The sequence below is a fragment of the Terrapene carolina genome, unplaced genomic scaffold, assembly GCF_002925995.2.
Source record: "Terrapene carolina triunguis isolate 2854851 unplaced genomic scaffold, T_m_triunguis-2.0 Scaffold62, whole genome shotgun sequence".
NCBI classification, from domain to species: Eukaryota; Metazoa; Chordata; order Testudines; family Emydidae; genus Terrapene; species Terrapene triunguis.
The window spans coordinates 44774933-44799982 of NW_020664413.1; the positions used below are offsets into that span (position 1 = coordinate 44774933).

The 25050-nt window shown below is 42.0% G+C and overlaps 1 protein-coding gene across 2 annotated transcripts in view; it reads right to left on the reverse strand.

Moving 5' to 3' along the window:
* Positions 1–12243: 12243 nt before the first annotated feature.
* Positions 12244–25050, reverse strand: part of FRZB (frizzled related protein) — a 29586-nt gene continuing 16779 nt past the window's right edge. For both annotated transcript variants that reach the window (XM_026647625.2, XM_026647626.2), the window contains 4 exons: positions 19144–19209; positions 16484–16688; positions 16143–16206; positions 12244–13645 (listed from right to left, as the gene is read on the reverse strand). In XM_026647625.2, coding sequence (XP_026503410.1) covers positions 13535–13645; positions 16143–16206; positions 16484–16688; positions 19144–19209 — 446 coding nt within the window. In that variant the 3' untranslated portion in view covers positions 12244–13534. The remainder of the gene's footprint in view (positions 13646–16142; positions 16207–16483; positions 16689–19143; positions 19210–25050) is intronic.

Genomic DNA, 25050 nt, shown 5'->3' on the forward strand with positions numbered 1-25050 from the left:
TGGCTGGACAAGGAGAAAGAGACTAAGATAAGGAGACCAAAATCTGGAGATAGGCTAGGTGAGGAGACTGGAATTAAGACCTGAAGGTATGGGAAAGGGAGGGGGAACTAGAGAAATATATGGTTGGATAGGCCAAGGCAGAAGTCTTCAAGGTTGAAGGGAACAAGAGTAGGAGGATTTGTGACCATTAGAGTGTACTTCCAAGAGAACCTGGAATGTAACCCAAGATTCCTGCATCTCACTATTCCTCTGCTGCCAACAAACATCTGTGAAACCCACTGGCAAAGTGAATGTCTCACCCTCCTCTAGTGCTGGTCCACATAGAGAGTGACAACCTACTATCGCTTTTAGTTACTCCGTTAACTCAAGTGACAGAGGTCCATGCAGTGGATCTAAAGGTTCCAACCCTCCTGGTGAACCATGTGGGTTTTAATATGAATCCACTTGATGGAATTTCTGTTTTTTTCAATTTTCTTTTTTAAAAATCTAGGAAATTACACACAAAAGCTACAGGAAAGGAATATTAAGATTGCAAAGTCAAGCACTCAAAAGTTAGCAAATACCGGAATTAAAGTTTCCAGTCCAACGTTAATTCAGTCCCCTTGTGTGTATACATTATGATACAGTCTTTAATTACATGATTGCATACTGTTCCCCACCCCCCGCCCCAGGACATTCAGTGAATGGATAGTTAGTCAACATTTCTTTTTATCCTCCACATTCAAAGTGTGGTTCCAGGCCTATTTAACGCCCACCATTCGAGACAATTACTAATTTCCTCTTGGGTGTTTCTCAGGTGCTCTCACTATCATATCTGAGTGCTTCACAAAAGTTAATCAATCTAGCTTCACTAAGCCCCCATGAGACTAGATGATATCCCCATTTTACAGCTGGGGAAGTGAGGCACAAAGAGTAAGGCCAAAAGCATCAAAAGCATCCACCAATTCTAGATGCCCAACTTGACACACCTAGGACCTGATTTTTCATAGAATTTAGCATGTGTACAGCATTTTGTGTGTTCAAAGCACAGCTCCAGTCAACTTCATTTGCAGTTGTGCATGTATAACACTTTTGCAAACCTGCAAGGCACTGGCTGTTTCATGCTGGACACTCACAAAATGAAGAACACACAAGTAGTAGCCAACTAAAAAATGTTTTTTTAAGTGACTTGCCCAGCATCACATGAGAATTTATGGAAAAGGCAAGGATAGAATCCAATTTTCCAGGGTAAGATTCAACATCCTTAACCATGATACCATTCTCTTTTTCTAAAGCCACCTGCCTTATTCATAAGGAACTATACCTTCCAACTTCTGCAACAAATTAGGCAGGGATCAAACAGCCTCATTCACTACACAACACTGTTTCATTCACTGTGCACTGAATGAGGCAGAGATCCTATGGAAAAAGTATATATGAACACTATATCATAATGCATATGCACAAGGGAGCAAATTAAGTTTGCACAGGCAAACTTAGTTCTGGCATTTCCTAACTTCTGAGTCCTTGACTTTGCAACCTTAACATTCTTTTAATGGAGGGGGGCTTTTGTTTGTGTGTGTGTCATTATTTATGTATATTACATACATACACATTTGTACAATATATTGTATACCTCAGAAACCTTTGGACACGAATGTTGCGTATAATTTCAAATATATGACAATTATTTTGACTTTTTTTTTTTTTTTTTTTTTTTTTAACTCAGAGGTTTGGTTTTCCATTGAGTGGAATTAACGTTGAGAGGCCTGAGTCTTCACTCTGTTACACTATTTTTATGCTGGTGTAGCTGTTGATTTCAGCAGTTTCACTGGTGTAAAACTGGTGTAACGGAGGATCTGGCCCATTTATTCTATGGCAGTCGGGTATCTAAGGGCTGGTCTACACTGCCGCGCTAGTTCGGCGGCTGGGGATCGAAGTTCCGAGTTCGATTTATCGTGTCTGGTCTGGACGCGATAAATCGAACCAGGAAGTGATCCCCGTCGACTGCGGTACTCCAGCTCAACGAGAGGAGTACCGCGGAGTCGACGGGGAGCCTGCCTGCCACGTGTGGACCGCGTCTGAACCGCGGTAAGTTCGAAGTAAGGTATGTCGAATTCAGCTATGTTATTCACGTAGCTGAATTTGCGTACCTTACTTCGACTTGGGGGGTAAGTGTAGACCAAGCCTAAGAGACATAAAATAGTCAGGTCAAAGCCAGCATAGGCTAAAGGCCCCCTTTTTAAGTTTTGTGGATCTGGGATAAAAGATGACGACTAGATCTCACCGTCACCTTCTCAGAGGCCTACTGATTATGTGGTCAGTTCCTGATTTCTAGGATTTTCAAAGTTCCACAAGCAATAGTGCACACTGAATTAACGAAAGACAGGACATTACACAAGACTTTCTTAATGTAAATGAGGTGGGTTTTTTTTTTATTATTAAATTAAAGGCTTTTCAGGAAGATTCCAATCTGAGCAGATGAAAATATTTAGCTCATATCTCACTTTATAGGGTCAAAGTGCTGTAGAAACATTAGTGCTTTAACTACAAACTGCCGTACAAACATTAATCTACACTGTGCCCCAGTATGGTAGGTATTAACTATTTTACAGATAGGGAAACTGAGGCAGAACGCTTAAGAAAGTTACCCAACTCTAGATAGGGAGTCACTGGAAGAGCCAGGATTAGAAGTCAAGACTTCTTGGGGGGAAGCTCTAATTTCCCTCTCTCATGTTTCATAGTAGAATAGATGCTTCCATGGAAGAAAGCAACCACTTCTTCCGTGGTTCATCCACATTGTCATCTGTACTAATTTCTACACTGTGAGCTGAAAAATGGAGATTTACTATATCTGGAAAGCATCATATCAGATGGCTTGATAGCCGGAATATAGCTTGAAAGCTCTCCAGCAGTTAGGAAGCGTGGGAAGAATTATGAACTAGTCAATGTAATGCTCAGAGGAATGGGACTGAAATCCAGCAAGGTTACAGTTCAGCTGGGGAGGACAAAGGCATCTCTCTTCAGGAATCCTGAAGGAGACAAAGAATTTGTTCAGAGAAAGGCAGACAAGCCAAAAGCAGATTGAGAATCAGGGCCTGATCCTATCCTGTCAGAAGTCAAAGGGGCTTTTGCCATTGGCTTCAGGGAGAGTAGAATTGTGCAAGGGACATCAGGGGGAGGGATAGCTCAGTGGTTTGAGCATTGCCCTGCTAAACCCAGGGTTGTGAGCTCAATCCTTGAGGGGGCCACTTTGGGATCTAGGGCAAAAATCAGTACTTGGTCCTGCTAGTGAAGGCAGGGGGCTGGATTTAATGACCTTTCAGGGTCCCTTCCAGTTCTATGAGATAGGTATATCTCCATATATGGGTAACACTGTCAGAAAATGAACTTTCTGTTTGCATTACTACCTCCTGGTCTCCCTCATTATTCCTGTGAGCATTCAGAACACCCTGGACCCTAGCATAATTGTATGGACCAGGTGCTTATTATCAATAAGGGGAGCTGTACTTCAGGTGTGTTTGCATTTTTCTATTGTGTCTCTCACATAGATTTATTACACATCTACAGGGAGGGGAATAATAGCAATGTCTTGCACTTAACAATACAGTGGTTGCCATTTAAAGAGTCAACCTTTGCCAACAGTGAGCACAAAGTTGTGTTTGAAATATTCATTTTCCTTAATACTTAGAATTGGAAATAACTGTGACCTTTCAATGATGATAATTGAATATAAATTCCTTACATCCAAGGACTATAAAATGCTTTACAGAGGCATGGAATTCCCTCAGGAGGTAGATCAGTATTGTTATATCCATTTTACAGGTGGATAACTAGGACAGACAGGCATAGCATCTTTCCCAAAGTTACACAGCAAGTTTTCAAGGGAACTGGGAATAGATCCCAGAAGTTCCAACTATTTTCTTAGACCATCAGGACTGCTGTATGACTGGAGATTACGAGGCAACTGTGTATCAATGTTTTTTTACATTATATCTTCTGAGTGAAGGGAAGCAGGAGCATCTGGTAAATCTCTCCTGTGGCTTACGCCTCCACAGCTGTGTTATTTCCCCAGTGTTTACTGTTCTCTCTCTCTACCTCTTTCCTACCATCTTTGCCTTATCTGCCTAATTTAGACTTCAGGATAGGGGCTGTGCCATCTTATAGGTCTGAACGGTGCCATGCACACCACAGCTGTTATGTACATCAATAATCATAATGACATCTCCCCAAAGGTTGGAGCTTTAGCAGCCTGGTTCCTCAGAGAAGACACTGGATCTGCCCAGGCTATAACTCAAAGTAGGGTGGCTTCCTTCCCTGCCATCAGACTTATACTCAGCTGACATTTCCTCAGGCTTGACTCACTAGAATCCTTTAAAAGCCTGGCCCCTTGACACCTCATTAAGTAAACTTATGTTCTTGCCCTTTGGAATCTTACTCTGTCTTTTAAAATGGTGATAGAACCTTCCCCATATTGTGGGGCTAATTTTTGGCAGCCTAGTGATATTTCTCCTACTCAAAATGGAGGCATGTTTGAAAGCCTGAGCCCCTCGGTCTTTCAATTTGTATTGCCAATGTCTCCGAGAAAGAACAGAAACCTAGTTTAAATGAGATTTGCTATTTCCATTAATGTTAAGGCAGGCATTATGAAAGGAGCTTGTGTTTCAATGTATGCACTTGGCTCCGCTGCTATTGACTTCCTTGGGAGTAGGGTTAAATCTGAGGAGCATTACGTAGACTAAAATGAAGTCTGCCATTATTTTCACCTTATTGCTAATGTATACAGCACTGAACAGCTGTGCTTGCTGTACAGACTTATTAAAACCATGAGTCAAAACCAGAAACCAGGACATGCTTGTGAACGGCGATGCTAAAGTGTTTACTCTTCCTGCCTTCTCATCTGTGGAATTGTAAAAGGAAATGCTCCCTTATGGTAAGCAACATGTCCTACTAATTATTCACAGAGATTTGAGTTGCATATTTGCTCCCTGAAATAATCAAAAACAGATGTGGGAAAGGCCTGGTTTTAATCAATCATCCTATACATCTCATGGCACTGAAGTGTGTGTGTGTGTGTGTGTGTGTGTGTGTGTGTGTGTGTGTCACACAGTGAAATACCCACAGTCTACACAATTAACGTATAGTCCAAGTTGGCTGTCATATGCATTTTTGTCAGCTTATTCAGCCCCTCTGTACTTGTTTGTCCTTGTGTACCATGATCTAGATATTTTCTCCAAACAAATTCAAGTTTGAAAGGTAATCAGAAAACTAATATTTTTAAATGAGCAGTTTAAAATAAAATCCCTAATCGTTATGGAAAAATCCCATTTCCACTCTGTGGCCCCAAGGAGGGGCCCTAACAGTCGTGCCTGACCCTCAGTGGTTCCACTGCAGGGGACACAGACTATGCTCACCTTCTGAGCATGGGTTCCTTCTGCACCCCTTACGGAAGGGTCTAGGGAGAAGAGGAAAGGCTGCATTACACATCGCTTCTACCCAGCATGTAGATGGCCAGTCCTCCTTAGCAGACATGGGGATTTACTTCCGTTCTGAGGCTACAGTAAGGGCCTCAGAGCAGCTGCACTCCTGCGCCGTAGCCTCAGAAAGACAATTCCTTCTCCTTGCAGTCTCCAGAGAGTACACCTACACACAGCCTGTTTCCTCGGGCTGTGCACAGAGATGTGAATGGCCCATAGGGAACACATGTGCAGACTTAAATATCACAGATTAATACACTTTGCAACAGAAGAGCTGAAAATCAACTGCTACTTTCCTATCTGGCAAGACCCAAGTACAGATTTTCATGTTATATCACCCACACATTTCACTGCAGGCCCTGCTCTCTTTCAGATGTTGATTATATATCTTCAGTTGGTACAGATACAACATAGAACTTGGGTCCTGGGAGGTAAATAAACCATGTAAGCACCATTAATTAGTTCAGATTTGTTAGCTAACCAGAACTTGTTCTATTAGAAAACTCGTGCACACTATCTGTTTCGGAACTAATAACCATGTCCTGGGTTAAATAAACTCACCGGCCAAGGTGCTCGTCAGCCCAAGACATTACAGCTCAGTTAATAGGGGGCATCCTCAAGTTATCATAACTGAGATCCCATCATAATCATTCCTCTCACAAAGCCACACATCCCTAAAAGGCTCCCTCTTACCTGGATGGTAGCTGTCCTCTTTGATGGAGAGGTGGACCCTGGGGCCTGTTTCCCCTTCCAGCCTGCTCCAGAGAAAAAGAGCAGGCTTGCTCTGGCCAGGGGAAGACATAGCTCCTTCTTGCCCTCTTTAGTAACTTCTAAGAAACAGCTGAGGCGATTAGAGGTAATCCCAGCCTCAACATGGTCTCCCACCTGCTCATCACAATGCCTACCAGTGGCTGAATGAAGGCTGATGTTTCAAGCCTTTACAAACAAAATGCTGGGGCCCAGGCCAGAAGCTGGGATTGACAACAACAAGCTGGTTGGTAAAACCTGGACCCAGTCCTACCCAAAATGGAACTCTTAGTAGCTACCTCCTTCACTTCGCTCTTCCCCTCCTCATAGATTTTTTTTACTCAATTTAAAATTACTTAAAAGCTGAATCGGGGTCTCTATCCTCTACCACAGAGCTACCATAGCTGAGGCTGGAATAGAGGGAGGAGATTTTCAAACAATTATAATTTGACTGACTACTCAGTATGACAGGGCCTCAACTGGAAAACTGTGTTCAGTTCTGAGCCCCACACTTTAGGAAAGATGGGGAGAAAATCCAGAGAAGAACAACATAAAAACAATTAAAGGTCTAGAAAATATGAGCTACAAGGAAAAATGGAAAAAATTAGGTTTGTTTAGTCTTAAGAAGAGACAGTTGAGTGGGGACATAATAGTCTTTAAGTACATAAAAGGCTCTCATAAAGAGGAGTGATACACTGTTCTCCTCATCCACTGAGGACAGGACAAGACTTAATGGGCTTAAATTGCAGTAAGGGTGATTTAGGTTAGACATTAGGAAAAACTACCTTTACAGTTAGGAAGTTAAGCACTGGAACAAATCACAAGGGGAGATGGGGGGAGTTATGGAATCTCCATTATTGTAGGTTTTTAAAGAACAGTTTAGACAAACACCTGTCAGTGATGGTGTGATGGGGTATACCAGGCCCTTTGAGGCCCCATGGTTCTATCACACCCCTCTCCAGGAAGGAGCCAGGCATCCCTCAAGAGGCTGTTAGGGTTGCCAACCCCCCCGGTTTCACCGGGAGTCTCCCGGAATTGGGCTTTACCTCCTGGAGGCTACTGAAGCCAAACCGGGAGATTTTAGTCCACTAAAAATCTGGTGGTGCAGCAGGGCTAAGGCAGGCTCCCTGCCTGCCCTTGCTCCGCGCCGCTCCCGGAAGTGGCCGGCACATCCGTGCGGCCCATGGGGAGGCAGCCAGGGGGGTCTCCGTGCGCTGCCCCCACCCCGAGCACTGACTCCGCAGCTTCTATTGGCTGGGAACTGCAGCCAATGGGAGCTGTGGGGGTGGTGCCTCCAGGTGGGGGCAGTGCACGCAGCCCCCTGGCCTTCCGGGAGCAGCGCAGGGCCAGGACAGGCAGGGAGCCTGCCTTAGCCCTGCTGCGCTGCCAACTGGAAGCCGCCCAGCTGAAGCCCCCATCCCCTCCTTCATCAGCCCTGAGCCCCCTCCTGCACCCAAACTCCCTCCCAGAGCCTGCACCCTGCACCCCAATCCCCTGCCCCAGTCTTGAGTCCCCTCCCAGAGCCCACACCCAAATCCATTCCCCAGCCCTGAGCCCCCTCCTGCACCCAAACTCCCTCCCAGAGCTTGCACCCCGCACTCCCTCCTGCACCAGGCTCAGCCCAGAGCTCCCTCCCACACTCCGAACCCCTCAGCCCCAGCCCAGAGTCCGCACCCCCTTCCACACCCCAACCCCCTGCCCGGTGAAAGTGAGTGAGGGTGGGGGACAGCGAGTGACAGAGGGAGGAGGGATGGAGTGAGCAGGGCGGGTCCTTGGAGAAGGGGAAGGGCAGGGGTGGGGCCTCAGGGAAGGGGCAGGGCAGGGCAGGACAGGGGTGTTTGGGTTTGTGTGATTAGACAGTTGGCAACCCTAGGCTGCATAGAAGCAGCCAATCGGAGCTGAGCAGGCTCAGATAAAAGGAGCTCTAGGGGATGAGGAGTTCACTGTATTAGCCAAAGGGAGTGTGATGGGCTCCGTTTGCTGAACCTGGAAGCAAGAGGACTCGAGTGCTCTAGCCCTAAGCCAGTAATGGACAGATGTGAAGAGGCCCACAGAATGTAGCAGCAACCAAGTAAAGGAAGTAGCATGTGGCTGCTGTGTACAGGGTCTCTGGGTTGGGACCCAGAATAGTGGGTGGGCCGGCCTGGGTCCCCCAGACAGCCAGAGCTGGGATGGCCTAAGCCCTGAAAAGGGGATATGGCTAGTTTTAAAAGCCCAAGAAAATGGGTTAGATTTAAAGGGGCTGTGACATGGCACCTGCCCTGCACTGGCCCTGAGAGGGTTAAAACCAGCCGAGGGAGGCTGAACTACAGGCAGCTAAAGGAATGGCTGCAGGGGAAACAGCCAATTAGGGCAGCGGCTTGACCAGCCAATCAGGGCACAGCCAGCCCATATAAAAGGAAACTGCAAACCAGCCTGAGTAAGTCTGCTGCAGGGAGCCCTAGGGAGAAGACTGGCTTACTAGAGGGCTGCCAGGACTTACAGGCTCAAGGAACTGGGAAGAGGGCAAAGGAGCTGGAGCCAGAGGCAAAAGTAGAAGGAACTGAGGCTGTGGGGAAGTGGCCCAGGGAATAACAGTAGGAAGCTGCTGTTTGCAGGGGTCCAGAATAGTGTGTGGGCCTGGGGCCCCCTACTAGCCACTGGAGGAGTGGCCTGGCTGTAGCCTGCCAAGCCACTGCGAGGAGTGGTTGGACTCTTGTTGGAGGAGTCCCCTGGAAGGGGTGGGTGGGAAACGGATGGTGACACAGCCGGACTGTGCCACAAAGCAGATGCCGAGAGGAAGGAGTCATAATGGGTCTGCAGGCAGAGGCGACAATGGGAGAGCAGCCACCACCTGACAGCACACCTGCTAGGGGGAGCTAATTCCCAAAATGCCCAGCAGGAGGCACCAGTGTAGTGAGTGACCCTCTGACAGGGGCCCCGAGACAGGGCTGAAGGCCCTGGTGAGTGTAGACTGCCTGTTCTGGTAAGACTGTTTTCTAAGCCCTCAAATAGAGTAAGTTTCCTTTAGAAACCTGAGCAGGGGCTTGATTTAAAGGAGCCAACGAGGGGCTGAGTCCAGCTTGAGCCAGGGATTGGAAGACTCTTGCTCATGTTTGTTTTGGATTTGAAGACCCTGGAAGGGTTCATCCATATTGACTGAATCAGTGGTTCTCAACCTCTCCAGACTACTGTACCCCTTTCAAGAATTTGACTTGTATTGTCCCCCCAAATTTCACTTCACTTAAAAATTTACAAAATCAGACATAATATAAAAATGTCACAACACACTATTACTGACCACTTGCTTTCTTTTTTTACCATATAATTATAAAATATCAATTTCGGTGTGAGCAGTATAAAAAGTAATTATCTATGAAATTTTAGTTTGTACTAGCTTTGCTACTGCTTTTTATGTAGCCTGTTGTAAAACTAGGCAAATATCTAGATGAGTTGATTGTATCCCCTCTGCATACTCCCAGGTTACCGCTGGTTGAGAACTGAGTGACTTGGCCAAAGAGCTGAGCCACTGAAGACCTGCCTAGTGAGGTTGACAACCTAGAGGGGGTGCCACAAGAAAAGATTGCAGCATCACACCAAGCTGACAGGAGGCACTCATGAGAGTCTAGATCAGAGGTGGGCAAACTACGGCCCGCGGGACTGTCCTGCCCGGCCCTTGAGCTCCAGGCCGGGGAGGCTAGCCCCAGCCCCTCCCCTGCAGCCACACAAGCAGCGCTCTGGGCAGCGGGATTGCACGCTCCTGCCGAGCAGCGTGTCTGGCTCCGGCCGGGCAGCGCGGCTGCCAGACATGCAACTCTGAGCGGCATGGTAAGGGGGCCGGAGGGTTGGATAAGGGGCGGGGGGAGCCAGGGGGCAGGCACTGGACGGGGAGCGGAGGTTCTGGGGGGTGGTCAGGGGATGGGGTTGGATAAGCGTGGGAGTCCCGGGGGGCCTGTCAAGGGGCAGGGGTGTGGATAGGGGTCAGAGCAGTCAGGACTGGGAGAAGGGGGGTTGGATAGCGGGTGGGTGCCGGGGGCAGTCAGGGGACAAGGAGCTGGGGGGGTTGGATGGGTGGGGAGTTCTGAGGGGGCAGTCAGGGGATGGGAAGTGGGAGGGATCGGATAGGGGCCAGGCTGTTTGGGGAGGTACAGCTTTCCCTACCCGGCCCTCCATACAGTTTTGCAACCCCAATGTGGCCCTTGAGAAAAAAGTTTGCCCACCTCTGCTCTAGATCAGTGGTTCTCAAACTAGGGCCACCGCTTGTTCAGGGAAAGCCCCTGGTGGGCCGGGCAGGTTTGTTTACCTGCTGCGTCCGCTGGTTCGGCCGATCGCGGCTCCCACTGGCCGCGATTTGCCGCTCCAGGCCAATGGGGGCTGCAGGAAGCGGCACAGGGCGAGGGACGTGCTGGCCACCCTTCCTGCAGCCCCCATTGGCCTAGAGTGGCGAACCGCAGCCAGTAGGAGCTGCGATCGGCCGAACCTGCGGACGCGCCAGGTAAACAAACCAGCCCGGCCCGCCAGGGGCTTTCCCTGAACAAGCGGCAGCCCTAGTTTGAGAACCGCTGCTCTAGATAATACTTAGTCCTGCCTCAGTGCATGGGACTAGACTAGATGTCCTACCAAAGTCCCTTCCAGTCCTATGATCCCATGATTACTCTTGAAAGAGGAATCAAATTACTCAAATTGAAGTAGTGGGGAAGGCAAGAAGGGGCATGTAAAGGGAAGAGACCAAGCGAATCAAAATGCCACTTGTATTGTGGTGATGGAGTTCTGAGGACACAGAGGCAGAGTGCAGGGATTTCCATGCCATATGTGAGAAGTCACCCCATACTTCTAGGCTCATTCCATGAAGTCCACTGAACAGCCATTGCATAATAGTAGGGCTGGTTGAACATTTTCCTTCTAAACTTTGACTAAACAATTTTTTCATTAAAAGTGCCTGCTTTCCAAAGAAAATTTACATTTTTCATTCAAACCAAAATGCCTGAAAACCAAAATATTTTGATTTGGAAATGCTGCCACAGTGCCTCATGGGAGCTGTAGTCGGTTGTCTCACGTCCCCCTATTCTTCTATGGGCTGGATTTAATTCTCCTATATTGCACCAGCCAGAGAGCCCAAGCTATAGAGGAGAAAGGGAGCATCAACCATACAAACTACAACTCCCAAGAAGCACCAGCGTGGCAGTTCTGAATTGAAACATTTTGGTATTCAGATTTCCACCCAAACACTAAAACTCTGGAGGGAGGGGAGGCATTTTTCAACCAATTCTAATAGTATTGAAATCTGCTACCTTGACACACAAGGAAGGCTTTATATCTAGAGCTGTAGTCAGGACATTTTTGACAAAATGTTTCCACTGAAAAATGCTACCTGGTTAAAACCAAAACTGCTCAGCTTCAGACTTAACTAATCTCAACACACCAAAAAAAAAAAAAAAAGTTGGGGGAGCTTTGAAGTTGTGTAAACATTTCATTTTGACAATTTCAAAATGGAAAATTCTAGTTTTCCAATTCAAACTGATTTTTCATTTTGAAATGTAGCTAATTAACCTAAAAAAGGAAGATAAAGGATTGAAATCAGCATATAGACATCATACATTTTAATTGACCCAAAGGGAAGCTTCCCCTTCCCCCCGCCCCCACCATCTCCTAGATATTGAGATTTCCACTTTGTCCTAATTTTAGCCAAATATTCAAGGGATGATGCAACGTTTCCTGGCCAGCTCTATTCGCATCCCATTGCTAATCTCCAGTGACATCCAGTCCCCATCAGTAGTGTTACTTTTCATTTTAAAAGATACAAAACCTTGTCTCTGTGTTTGCACAGTATCTAGCACAATGGAGCTCTAAGCTTAACCCCTGGTTACTAATGAAAACATTAAATTATTAGAAAATATTTCTAAAGTGTTCATATCTTCACTGCTTTATTTGCATTTCAATTCAGTAACGTTTAACTACCTAAACTCAGTGGTGGTGTTTCCTGTGGATGAACAGCAATCACGAGATACTGTATATGGGTGTCCTGGGAAAAGAAATTCAGTACTTCCAACTAAAAATGCAGTAACAGTTTGCATCATAAATGTTTTATTTTCTGTACACCATAGCTCAGAAGCCTCGTATTCTACTTACATCATTATACTTTTAAAAAAATGATGATTTCAAATTGTTGGCACTGACTAAAAAATTCTATTGAAGGAAGAAAATGAAGGGTTTTTTTTTTTTTTTTTGGCGCGCTGGCATACACTGTGGACAATAATAAATCATGGATTTTAAACGTTCATTTGGTGCAAAAGTCAGGATAAGGTCTCTGACAACTATAATTCTTTTATTAAACATATTTTACTGAGCATTAAACACTGCTGTTTATGTAGGCACAGAAATAAGAATAACACCACAAAATCAAAATGATAAAGTGCAGACCTATACTGAGAAGCAGGCCTGGTAAGTCAGTCTACTCCTACGATGGCGGGGGGAGGAAAGGGAAGGAACTGCCATTACGAGAGCAAGTATACCGTAAATTATGTTGTGAGTAAACAGAACTATACATTTCCCACAAGGATTAAAGCATTTAAGAAGTCCCATGTGTTTTTGTTGTGACAGATGTAAGTTAGACTTAAACTTACATAGTGGCTTATTTAAGAGTAAGCAAATTGAAGGGTTGTGCTGATTAGAACACCACTTTTAACATGAATCTCTTCCTTAATGCTGATTAGGTTTTTTGTTGTTGTTAGATAACTGCAGAGCTAAATATTTAAACTGGTTTTCAACCAGTCAAAATTTCCCTTACCACTTTGCTGCTGCTAACAATTTATTTTGTTCTTCAGTGTCTTTCCAGAAGTGCCATATAATTCTTAATTTATGTGTAGATATATGGCCATTATATTTCAGACTAAAACTTATACATTAAAATAACCCAGTTGCTGCAGCCATGATCAAGCATGTAAGAAAAAGGGACAGGAGCAGAGAAGCTGGGTTAAAGTCATTTTTTTTTTTTTTTTTTTAAAAAGGTTCTGGTCTGGCCAGATCCCATTCCTATGTTGAAGTCTTTCTCTAAGCAACATGGCCCCACTGATAAAACCACCACCATGTCTTAACTTCAGTAAATGTGTGCTCCTATTTTTATCTCATAAGGGCAGTTTTTCTGCAGTTATTACTGAGATAAAATATATAATTTTTCAGGATTTACCCCCCCCCCCCAAAGGCAGAAAACGAGGGAAAATAACTAATTAGCTACAACATGATTTTGTAGTAAACAATAGAATATAACGTGCAATAGTGCAATTTCTCCCTTGCTGCTCCAACAATGCAAGTCTTAATATATAGTCCATTGATTTTTACATAGCTTTTCACATTTAGTTGCGTGTTTGTCGTGGATTACTGTTCTTGCCAGACTTTTGAGCAGAATCACTTTGTCCAGGCTCATTTTTGCCCTTTCCAGGATGACGGAGTTTCTGATCCCAGCGCTGTACAATGTAAGCAAACAAAACTAATAAATGGAAGAAAAAAATTTAACTACAACTGCATGTGTTTCAAAATACCCTAAACTCAGATATTTTTACAAAACTAGTTCACAAATTACAGTCAAATGCTGCAAAGTACCGGTAATATTTCTAAAAGATGCTGTTACCCCCACTAGAAGAGAAAACGCCAGAGACTTTATAAAATAATAGTGAATGTGTGACTTACATTATGAGCAGAAGTAAGAGTTCTGCCCCAGAGTGCAGAGCATAGTGACAGGAATGTGGCTACGTAAATGTGTAACTACATAATATTACAGTATCAAATCAACAAATTACAGGGTAAAACAGGTCCTTGTTCTCATGGTCTAGTGACCATATTTCTTAAACCTTTGTTTCTTTAACTGTTTTTTGGTAGAGATGTGCCCTTTTAAAGGCTCAAATGTTAGCTACTTACTAAGGCCGTGATTCTGCAAGCAGATTTGCACAAACCCTGTTTACTTTAGCAGGGCTCTGTAGTAGTCAACCTACACGACTCAGCCTGGAGGATAAGGATCCAATCCTAAGAGGTGTTGAGCCCTCTCAACTCTCAGTGAAGTAGTTGGAAGTTGAGGGCACTCAGCACCTCACAGGATCATGCCTTCAAATGCATAGCATGTTATTTACACAGTCAGGGGATGGGTGACATTACACACACAGACCTAAGTTATGAATGCCAGGGTAGATTATGGTCAAAACATAGACTTTAAAAAAGTTATTTTACCAAATGATTGATTTAAAATGTTAATGCATTTTTCTTTCAATGAAAACAAGCTTGGTTTCCCCCCCAAGATTGGAACTAAACATTCCCTTCCACATGCTTGCAACCCAACCACTGCAGTGCTGAGAATCAGAAAGTGACTATAAACTATAGTAAAACTGTGTCCATATCCAAGCTGAAAGAAATACAAGTAGTAATCAAACACCACTGTGAAAAGCACATTAGATTTTAATAGCTTCTATTTAACTTTACTCATGCAACAGAACATACTTACGCACATAATTTATTTGCGGGGTTATTGTCCTCAGGTCTTACTAGAAACATGAGTAAGGATCTTTTTCAGTTCTTAGGGGTTTTTAAACTAGTGTGTGGTTTGGGTGGTGTTTTTTTTTTTTTTTTTAACAACTTGACAGTTGACTTGAACTGCTGGCTGCCTAAGAGATCATATTAACATGAAAATGAATGATCAGACACCATGATACAATGACAAGCATAAACGTAGCTTATGCTTTATTTTTTAATTTTTTAAATGTAAGTAAAGCCACCTGTGGACCTTTTTAGGAAACCATGATAGAAAAGCAATCAAGTGATTCATAGAGCAGAGCTGGCACGAGGGAAGTGTGTGTGGTGTAATAGATGGTAATGAAACTACCAGGGATGTAACAGTTGCTGGTAACTGAAATTACACTAGTATCAGGAAACCAGAACTAAAGTGGTACCAGAGAACAACATGAATTATCACATGTTCTCTGGCAATGGAGTTGAGGAGGATCTACCAGATGAGAATTTAAAATAGGTCACCCAGTCTAATAAAAGGAATATGGATGACAGCTAGACACAGAAGAATTTCAATTTGTATAAAAAAGTAGGATTTTCTCTGCAATGATCACTAAAACTTGAAGAAAATAAGGGGAAAGAGACAGACACACACATGCAAAAAGATGTGGGGAACCTTATTTATGTCAAATCAACATGTTGGAGAAATTGTTTTTAAAATCAATGCTTTCCATGTAAAGTGATGTTTTGTAATGCTGCCAAGGTCACTAAAACCATTTGAGGTCTGACGGGTGTCAGATATGAAAGATAAAGCTCAGGGGCCAAAGTCTGTGTGGATGCCTAGCTTACCCAATCAATCATTCCAGGAATTACAAGATATATCATTTTTGTGTCTGCTCCAGTTCCTCCCTATTTCTCTATTTTCTTTCAGATAGGAACTCCCACACTTGTATTCCTCCCATGTTCTTTTCCTCCCTCACATATGTCAAACGTTTCCTTAGATGAAGAGCTAAGTCTAGGAGCAGACCAAGTCTGCACAATTTAGATGAGAACTGTATTTAAACATTTAAAATTTGAGACGCAGAAGTTTGTAAATGAGGTAAGAAGGCGGCTTGTGAAACCACGTTCTGCCCTTGGCTGTGTGTAGATGGTTCCCACTGAACTGAATAAAAGCTGCGTGTATGCATCTAAATGCAGAATTTGGCTGTAGAGCTTAATTCAGCTCCTGCTGATTGAAATAAATGATTCAGGTTTTAATTGCTGCTAAACTTGTATAAATCTGGAGTAACTCCATTGATTTCAGTTATGTTACTCCAAATTTACCTGTGTGTAATGGAATCAGAATCTGACACGTTAACTTTCATGGGTGTCGAATTGGGCCTCATGTATTTTCTCTTTTCTTAAAGGTGAGATACAAACACTGTTTCCAATGTCAATTGCTACTAAGATCATGAAACATTGTCTTACCTTTACTTTTTTACCAAGACGATCCTTCCATTTCTCAGCTATGGAGCCTTCTACCAAGAGTAACCTACACATTTCAGATAAGCTAGTTATTTTATTAATCGAGGAATGTGTATGCTGTACATAGCAATATACACAACACTAACAGAATCTGCTCAAGGGGAGAAGAGAGAGAGAACCTCATGGCATTCAGCAGTGACAAGACCAGGTAACTCAAAAGTTCTGAAGAAAATTCTGCCCAATTTTCTTCAGAGGGAACAATGGTGGCTTCAAAATGAGGTCTCATGGGTGGGTAAGTAGAGCAGGGAAAAAAATTCTTTAAAGAATATTAAAGAATAAATTACCTGGAACGTTCCTCATCTTCATAGCCCATTATAATGTATTCTTCATTGGCACTGAGTGGTGGGCATAGACAGCCAGAGTTTGTGTAAAGGTTAACAGTGTCCTTAGGAATATTCACCAAGGAAGATTTTAGTATCTCCTTTACTTCAACTACTGCGGTGACATCATGACATTTAGTCTTCACCTCCTTCACTTTAGCCCGAATGACTGGGGAAAAGTAACAGAGTGTAGTTAACAGCAGCAAAAAATGTAGGTCACCCCCGTGCCATCCTTTGTGACCTGGTGGATTAGTCTTTTGTGTGCTCCTTTATCAAAAGCTCAACTGAACTCCATCTAGATTTTGCCCAGAGATTCCTCTCTCCCCCTATTTTTTCACTTTCTCTTCTACCAAGAGTAACATATATATTTCAGGTAGCTCAGTATATAGAATAGCAATGTAGGTGCTCTGTGCAGGGAATAATTTAGCAATGGGCCTTTCACCTTACTTTCTCTGGGATATATTTTTTTAGCTTTTTTATTTTATTCCCTCTGTGTTTTAAATATGTAGTTCATACTTCATATTATTTCCTCCTTGTTCATTCATCTTATGCTACAACAACTTCTTTCTTATTTAGGTCCAGTACAGACTCTTAATTTGTCACCCACAGCCTTTCACAAAATGGAGAATATACTTGAAAGCTTTATTGTATCATTATCCCTATTGGATGACAGGGCCTTCCCTTTTCTCTTCTTCCTCCAGTGACCCAGCACCAATCTGCTCTGTTTTCCATGAACGCCAATGCTCCTGATCTTGACCTGATGACCTGTCTAATTGTTTCTTCTCTGATCTTATCATTCTCCCATGAACTGCATATTAGGGAAAGTTGCCTTCAAGGGCAGCAATTTTTCAGGTCTCTCATGGTGACCAATGAGCTGACACTGCATGCAAATCCAGAGGTCATACTCCAGGGAGTACTACATCTTGCACTGTTTTCAAATCATAGAATCTTCCTCCATTTTACATCCAAATTCCTTAGATTCTTAATCTCTTATAACTGGGGGGGGGGAGGCAAAATGGAAGAGATGTAATGAAAAAGAGAGAAAATCCATTAACCCATCCCCACTCTCTCTCTCACACATAGGTTTTCCACCCACAGATATGCTCAGCATTCTCTCAGCTAAGTTAAACACAACTATTCAACAACTCACAGGAGTTATACAGAGGAAAAATTTTACCCAAACTAATCCACTTTCTTAAGACTTTACCACAAAAGCCTACTTTACTTTGGCACTCTTTCTAATGTGTTTCCAGAGGTCTTTACATTCTAAAGAGAGGAATGGTATAACAGAATATAAAGAGAGCCTGTGGTAAGTCACATTCATTCTCTCCAAAACAGCCCCCAAACTGTAACTGTAGCACACTCAGTGAATCTCTGCCATAGCAGGTGCAGTATTCCACTGGGAGAATACTCAGACCAACCAATACTACATATAAAACCGCTAAAGGAGGCAGAAAATCATAACCTTCCTGCTTTTCAATGAATATGAGAGTTCATTAATATCATTTAGTAGGATTTATTTTATTGCAGACTTAGTGGATACCATTTGTATACATATGTACTTAAAAACATTGGTTTAACAATAAAATTGTATTCACTATGTCCTGGTCATGTAAACCCTTTTTCATGACTTCAGTGAAACTAATAGTAGCTACTCACATGAGTAACAGGTTGCAGATCAACATATTAAGACTTCAAGGGCCCAATTCTGCATTTCTGACTCCTATATGTAATCCTTACTTATGCAAGAAATCTTGTTGACTTCATCGGGTTTATTTGTGTAAGAAAGACTTGTCTGAATAACGGCTGCAGAGTTGGACCCAGGGGATGTTCAAAGAATAGGGAAATCTGGACAGCTCAGGACATAGTCTGAACACCCGGGGGGGTGGGGGGGAGGTGTCGTCGCACAGGTGTTACTGACAGCATAACTTGGCCTACAGGAGCCTCATTACTGGCAATGATGTAGGAGAATAAAAGAACCTAACTTCAATGTCAGATCCCAGGATGTGTTTGGGGGGATGATAGTTAGTAAAAACATCTTTTTGTTTGTAAACTGAGCTAGAAATCAGAGAGATCAAAGATAGAATCCCACAATGTCATTTTTATCCAGTCACTTTTAAGACTAGAGACACTTTTCAATGTATAAACACTTAGTATTTTCCTGGAGCCAATGAAGTGGCATATCTCATACCTGACTGGGATTTAGGATGAAACACAGCAACATTATACAATGACATACACTGGGCTTGCACGTTAATGTTTAAATATTGTTTTAAAAAAAAACTGTTTACAGAACATTTTAATCTCAAAAGCTACAAATATAATGACGTCCTATTACAATACTGACCCACCCTTGCCTCATCCTTCCATGAGTGAATCAAGTTTTGATCTTAAAACATGAAGTAAAAAAAATTTCTCTTTTTGTAGTTACTGCTAATGAATTAACTCAATACAATCAATCCGAGCACAATTCTTAGTACAAATGAGTGTGAACTGATGACACGCTTAGGCCATAGCCCATCGTTGTGGAATTTTTTCCTGTCGCATTACTAAATTTAGAGTTCCCTGAAAAACTTAATTTATTCCTTTAAAGGTTTGATATCTAGCCATGCAGCTGTCCTTACCATAGTTATAATTGTTCCGAAGATAGGTCTTCTGGGTAGCTTTAATAGGTTTGCATTTGCAACGCTCTGCAAAACAGAAAACCTTTGCTTTAGAAGAACAAGGCATTGATTCAAAGACAAACTCTCCCATCTTCCCCCCCCATTGCCTTTAAAAACAATCAAACTGAGATTGATGGCAATCAGATGGCAATAATTAATTTATTTATACATTTAGGTTTTATTAAAAACCTTAGGGTATTATTAATCTCCTCTGCACAAAAACAGTAAAACCGAACATCACATTGCTGATTTAAGGATATTTACAAAAAAATCAGAGTGGAGCCGAAAGAAAATCAGAATTTCTGTCCTGCAGGAAATTCTGATGTTTCAACATTTGTTTTCATCCCAAATCTGAACAAATAGTTGAAATAGCAATACTCTTAGGAAAGAAAATATTCAAAAAATTGGAAATGGCAAAATGTTTTGTTTTGAGCCTGTTCAATGTTAAACAGTATTTTCCTATTGTGGCACATTGCCTCATGGGAACTGTAGTTCAGGAGTTAGATGGCCTCGTTCTCCCCTATGGATGAGACTCCCTGGCCAAACTACATCTCCCATGATGCATCTGCAGTCATGGGACTTCCATGATGCACCACTCAGCCAGTCAGAGGGAAGACTGTATTGTATCATGGGAGATGATGTCTCGTGAGGGAGCCTAGCCCATAGGAGAGAATGGGGCTGGAATTACAGCTCCAATGAGGCAATGCACCACATTAGGGAAATGAAATTTAATATTGAACTGACTTGAAACTATACATTTCAGCCAGTTCAACAAACCAACTCAAAATGAGATATTTCATTTTGATTTCCCCAACAGAAAACTGAAAATGTTTGCAGAAACTGCATTTCCCATCAAGAAATCATTTTGATGGAAAATTCCCAATCAACTATCAATCACAGACTAAATTCTGCTTTCAGTTATACTGCGTCAAACCCAGAATAAATGCACCAGCAAAACTGAGGGCAGGTTGTAGACTCCCTATGGCAGTTCTCTATAGAAGAGTATGAGCGTGAAAGCACAAGTACGGCCAGCACATTTGTTACAGGGACATAATCCCTTTAAACTCAGGGGCTAATGGGATTTGTAGTCTCCAGACCAGGCACATCATTAAGAAATGTCAGATGACTTAGCGTCATATGACTTCCTAGTGGCTACTATATAAAGGAATGCTTCTGGCAAAGTCTTGTGAAGGTTGGTTCTGTGGCCATGTAATATGAGGCCTAGAAGATATCCAGGAAGGCTACCCAAGGGAATAGTCAGTCTTCTCACCTACCATCCTGCTGAAAGGTCTTGTCTGGATGTTGCAAGTGTCTTGTATTGTGTTGATCCTGGTTTGAAATCTCCTTTAAGTTAATAAAGCCAGCACTGAAGAAATGACCTTGGACTGAACTATCAACTGGGCTTTATTTTACCTTCCTTAGTTGGCACGTCTGCCCACTCTCTGGCCTACACACTCTACAAAGGACTGAACTAGAATCCAGCCGGAGATTTTTGACTAGTGCTCAGACAATTCTAATCACTGAAATTTTTGCATTTGATCTTTTTATTCTAACATGTACTAAAAAGAATCCTCTCAATGCCCTAAGGAAATATATAGCTAAAATATAATCAATCTCACTTCCCATCCCACACCAGAAAGGCAAAACAAAGAGCAAATTAAGGTGCTGATCCAGCAAACCTTACTCATATGGATGAGATAGACATGACATTTTGTACGTATATACTATAAATATTGGTATGAACAAGGTAATCAGCTTTGTTTGGATACTTTTCCATTTATAATCTGTGTTTTACTTGTCTCAATATGATCATAATATCGAATGTGAGTTTTTGACACTGACTTTTGTGAGAGCAGTTCCTATATTTCTACTTCATTCAGGAAAAGAATAAGGGAAGGCTCTTGTAAGTAAATTAACACTTGAAAATTGCATGAATTATAATAAATAATTGTGGAGTGCTAACTATAACAAATAACTACCCTATGCACTACTGCAGATCATTGGCTTGGGATGGGAGATGTGAGGAGGACATTTTTTTTGGCAAGAACCCTGGGGAAGGGCTCTTTGTAATCACTCCCCTTTCTAGATACCCAGCACAAAGGAAAGTATAATTCAGCTCATAGAGAATATGCAGAACCCTGTGTACAATAATCAATATGTGGCCACGTAATTGCCCTTCTATCTGAATTTGCTACACAACTGTGCTCTAGAATCTAAGCTTTCATTATCACAGTGAGGTTACTAGCCCTTCCGGTTGCAAAGATAATTCAAAATATAAACCCATGCAGCAGTGTCTGCCTGAGGTTGCAGACAGCTGGAAACAATAATACAGGTGGGTACACTTCATTCATTTCAAATAGGTTGCTAACTCAGTCTGGAGCCTTTACTCATAATGTTGCTATCTGAAGAGTTAACTATTGATCATTTTAGCAGGGAAAAAATCAAGCTACTTCATTATTTTGGATGTAGTGGAAGTTATTGAGACTTGGTAGAGTGGAGCAGCTGATTGCTGTTGACAGTTGCTGGCGTAAGCTAGAGAAATTTAAACACCCCCCCACACACACCACCAAATTTACAATACCATCCAGAGCCATACTCAGAGCCAGCTCCCTGCTGGCTCCTCCCACCCCCATCCAGCCTCTCCCCTCCCAGCTCTGCTGTGCCCAATAGACAATTTCCCCCATTATGTTTGCTAAGCACACGGCATTCTACTTCTATTCAGAAATACATAAAGAACATCCTATGAAGTAACAACTGCATCAGTACTCTTACTAGAAAGATCATGTTCCAGAAATAGGCATATCCTGTTATTGATCTGTTTTGCGGTTCTAGCTGAAGCAACACATAATTCAGAGCAGATTAGTAGTCAAATTAGGAACAGAACCCAGGAGCCTTGACTCTTACACTCATGCTTTAAACATCTGACACTGCCTCCCAAGTCATGTATGCATCCTTCAATATTAAAAACAGTAAAGCCCAACACAGCTGATTTATATACACTTAAGATCTAAAACAACAGTGCCCATTTCAGATATTTCAGTATAATCTGAAAAGAACAGTTCCAAAAAATAAACTTGTATTTTTGTGCTTTGAAAAAATTTGGAAGTTATTGAGTTATTTATTGGGGTTCTCAGTTTATCATTTACTTTGGCTTCAATGTATCCTTATAGTTAAAAATAGAAAATAGCGTATATAGGAAAAAAGAACATTTCAAAGGAAGAGAAGAATGTTTCTCTTGAATTTCAAAAATGCATCCTCAGAAATCTATCTATCTAAATATATATATATATATATACACACACACACACACACACACAGGGAGAGCGCGCTACAGAGTTGAGCTTTTCTATGTTACTGTTTTAAAATAAGACAGAAAAGGGAAGTAATTTTTGGCTTTCATTAGGCCTATGTGAATTCATGTACACTTAGGCCAAATTATGGCTCATTTTGTAAACAGCCTCAAAACAGGTGCTCATAAAGGGACCAGTTCTGTAACCCCTATTCATGCTAGTTTCACATTTCAAATCAAAACAGAGTCAGATCTGTATCCAGAAGAGTTACCTTAACAACACACAATGTCAATCCCTTAAAATTCCCCTTCTCTGCAGAACTTTATTCCACCACACTAGCAAAACACAAGGTGATTGAAATTGACAGCAATGTTACCTATGGATTAACACTCCTAAAACAATAACAATCTCAGAAACTGCTTTAATCCAAGGAAAATATTTTACTGTTATTGTCTTAGAATATAATCAATGGGCTTCTTCCTGATCCCACTGAATGATACTATCTAATAACACTTAGCAGCACTTTCAATTTCTGGATTCCAGAGAGTTTTACAAAAGGGGAGCCATTAGTATCCCCTTTAGAAATGGAGAAGCTGAGGCACAGAGAAGTTAAGTGATTTGCTAGGCCAGTTATTAAGTTATCAGTAGAGTTCGAATGAGAACCCAGGTCTCCTGACTCCTATTATGGTGCCCTATCCGCTGGATCATGTTACCTTCAGTGGAAAAATGATGTGTGTATAAAAAGACTTGATTGATTTGATGTCTCTTGCAGGGATGAAACTATGTGAGGAAAGGTCAAAAGCACACATATACATACATGCACACACCCCAGAGGAGAACCTAGAAGAATTATGCTATTGAAAGGCATAATGTCTCTTAGATTCTAGGGGAGCATGGTGGGAAACACCCCTTTCTATACATGTGTAACTGCAATAGAGTGTTATCCCCCACCTTGTTGTGCAGGAGTATGGGATGTGACCCTGCCCACACTCTATCTAGCCATTCTCCTCTGGAGCTGCTAGAGCTACTGACAATGCCCCTGCCTACCTTCCCTCTAACACCTAGAGCACTGGGAACCAAATGGCAGCTAGATCCCTAACTCCACTGGGAATGCAATGAAACATTCAATTTTTAAGAAAAAGTCAGTGGGAGTTAGGGGCCTATGTGATATTTGTACCTTTGAAAATGCTCCCCTACAAATATATAAGGGCTCTTAAAAATAAAAATATATAAAATATGTCACTCCCATACCTGGTTTTATTACTGATTAATATAAGTACTCAAAGCTGGCAAAAGTTTCACTGAAATAATAATAAAATCTGGAGCAACTTCTAAGCAACTTTAAGAGCATCTGATGAAATAGACAAGAATGTAGTTTCTAGCCAAGGAAGGGAAAAAATTATTTATATGCAGACTTGGAGGCAAGATTTTGCCAACTGACTTTGCCAGGGATAAGAGCTGCTTTGAGTAGATTTAACAGGCTGACATTACTTACAGGCAACAATACACACAACTATTTGCAATATCCTTTATCATCGTACAGAATGTCCAGTCCTGAATTTTTTAAAACACTTCATTGTAATACTACTTACAAAGGGTCTATTTACAATGGTGAAAGGACAAAAGCTGTTTTACTGAACATATAAACAAAGCAAATATTAAAAAATACTGCTCTTTTCTGGTGGGATTAAATTATATTTGTCAATTGAAAAAAATGTACTATGTTGAGACTCAAAATGTGATTCTACATTAAAAAATATTCAGCTTATTCTTCAGAGCTGCTCCCTGGGTGTTTTCACAATCATATCTGCTTTCTTTAGTAATGTATATTTTTACTGCTTTTCACTCCTATTAGTCTAACAGAGCCAACACAAAATAATTTCATCTGGACTCTATTTCTTCTTGCCACATCACAACAAAACTGTTTAAATTCCAAACAGTTAAATTTGGGTGACCACAATGAAGACAATGGGATTGGCACTGAAGCAATTTTTGGCCTTCAAAATATTTCATTACTGATGGTGCAACATGACAAGGAAAGTTAACAGCTTGACCTTCAGATCCCACAAGTTTGCAAGACTCATTAATTTTTAAAAAATCTTTTTACTTATAAACTGAGCATATCTGGTATGAAAGTCAGTGAGACACAACAAACATGCATCCTATTATGTTCTTTTAACAGTAATTGTTAAGCACAAAACTGCATTTAGACTATGCAAAGATCATTTTTGCTTGGTTTAGAGTTAAGTGAAAAATTTTTACATTTGGGCATCTACAGTTATTCACTTAAATCCAGATTTAGGTGTTTAAAACAGCCTGATTATCACTGAGAGTTGTGGTTATTTAACACCTCTTACAAAAATGCAGTTAGTAACTTAAATGTGGATTTAGCTGCCAAACTTTAGATGCCCAAGTCTGAACCTTTTGGCCCATGTGATTTGACCAGTAGCCAATAAGTTATTGGCACAAATGGTAATAGAATCCAGGAGCGCTGATTGCCATTCCCCAGCTCTAATTCTCAGGCAATACTTCTATCTCAGATCTATCCATATGGGGCAATTCAATTTTCTTTTTCCTT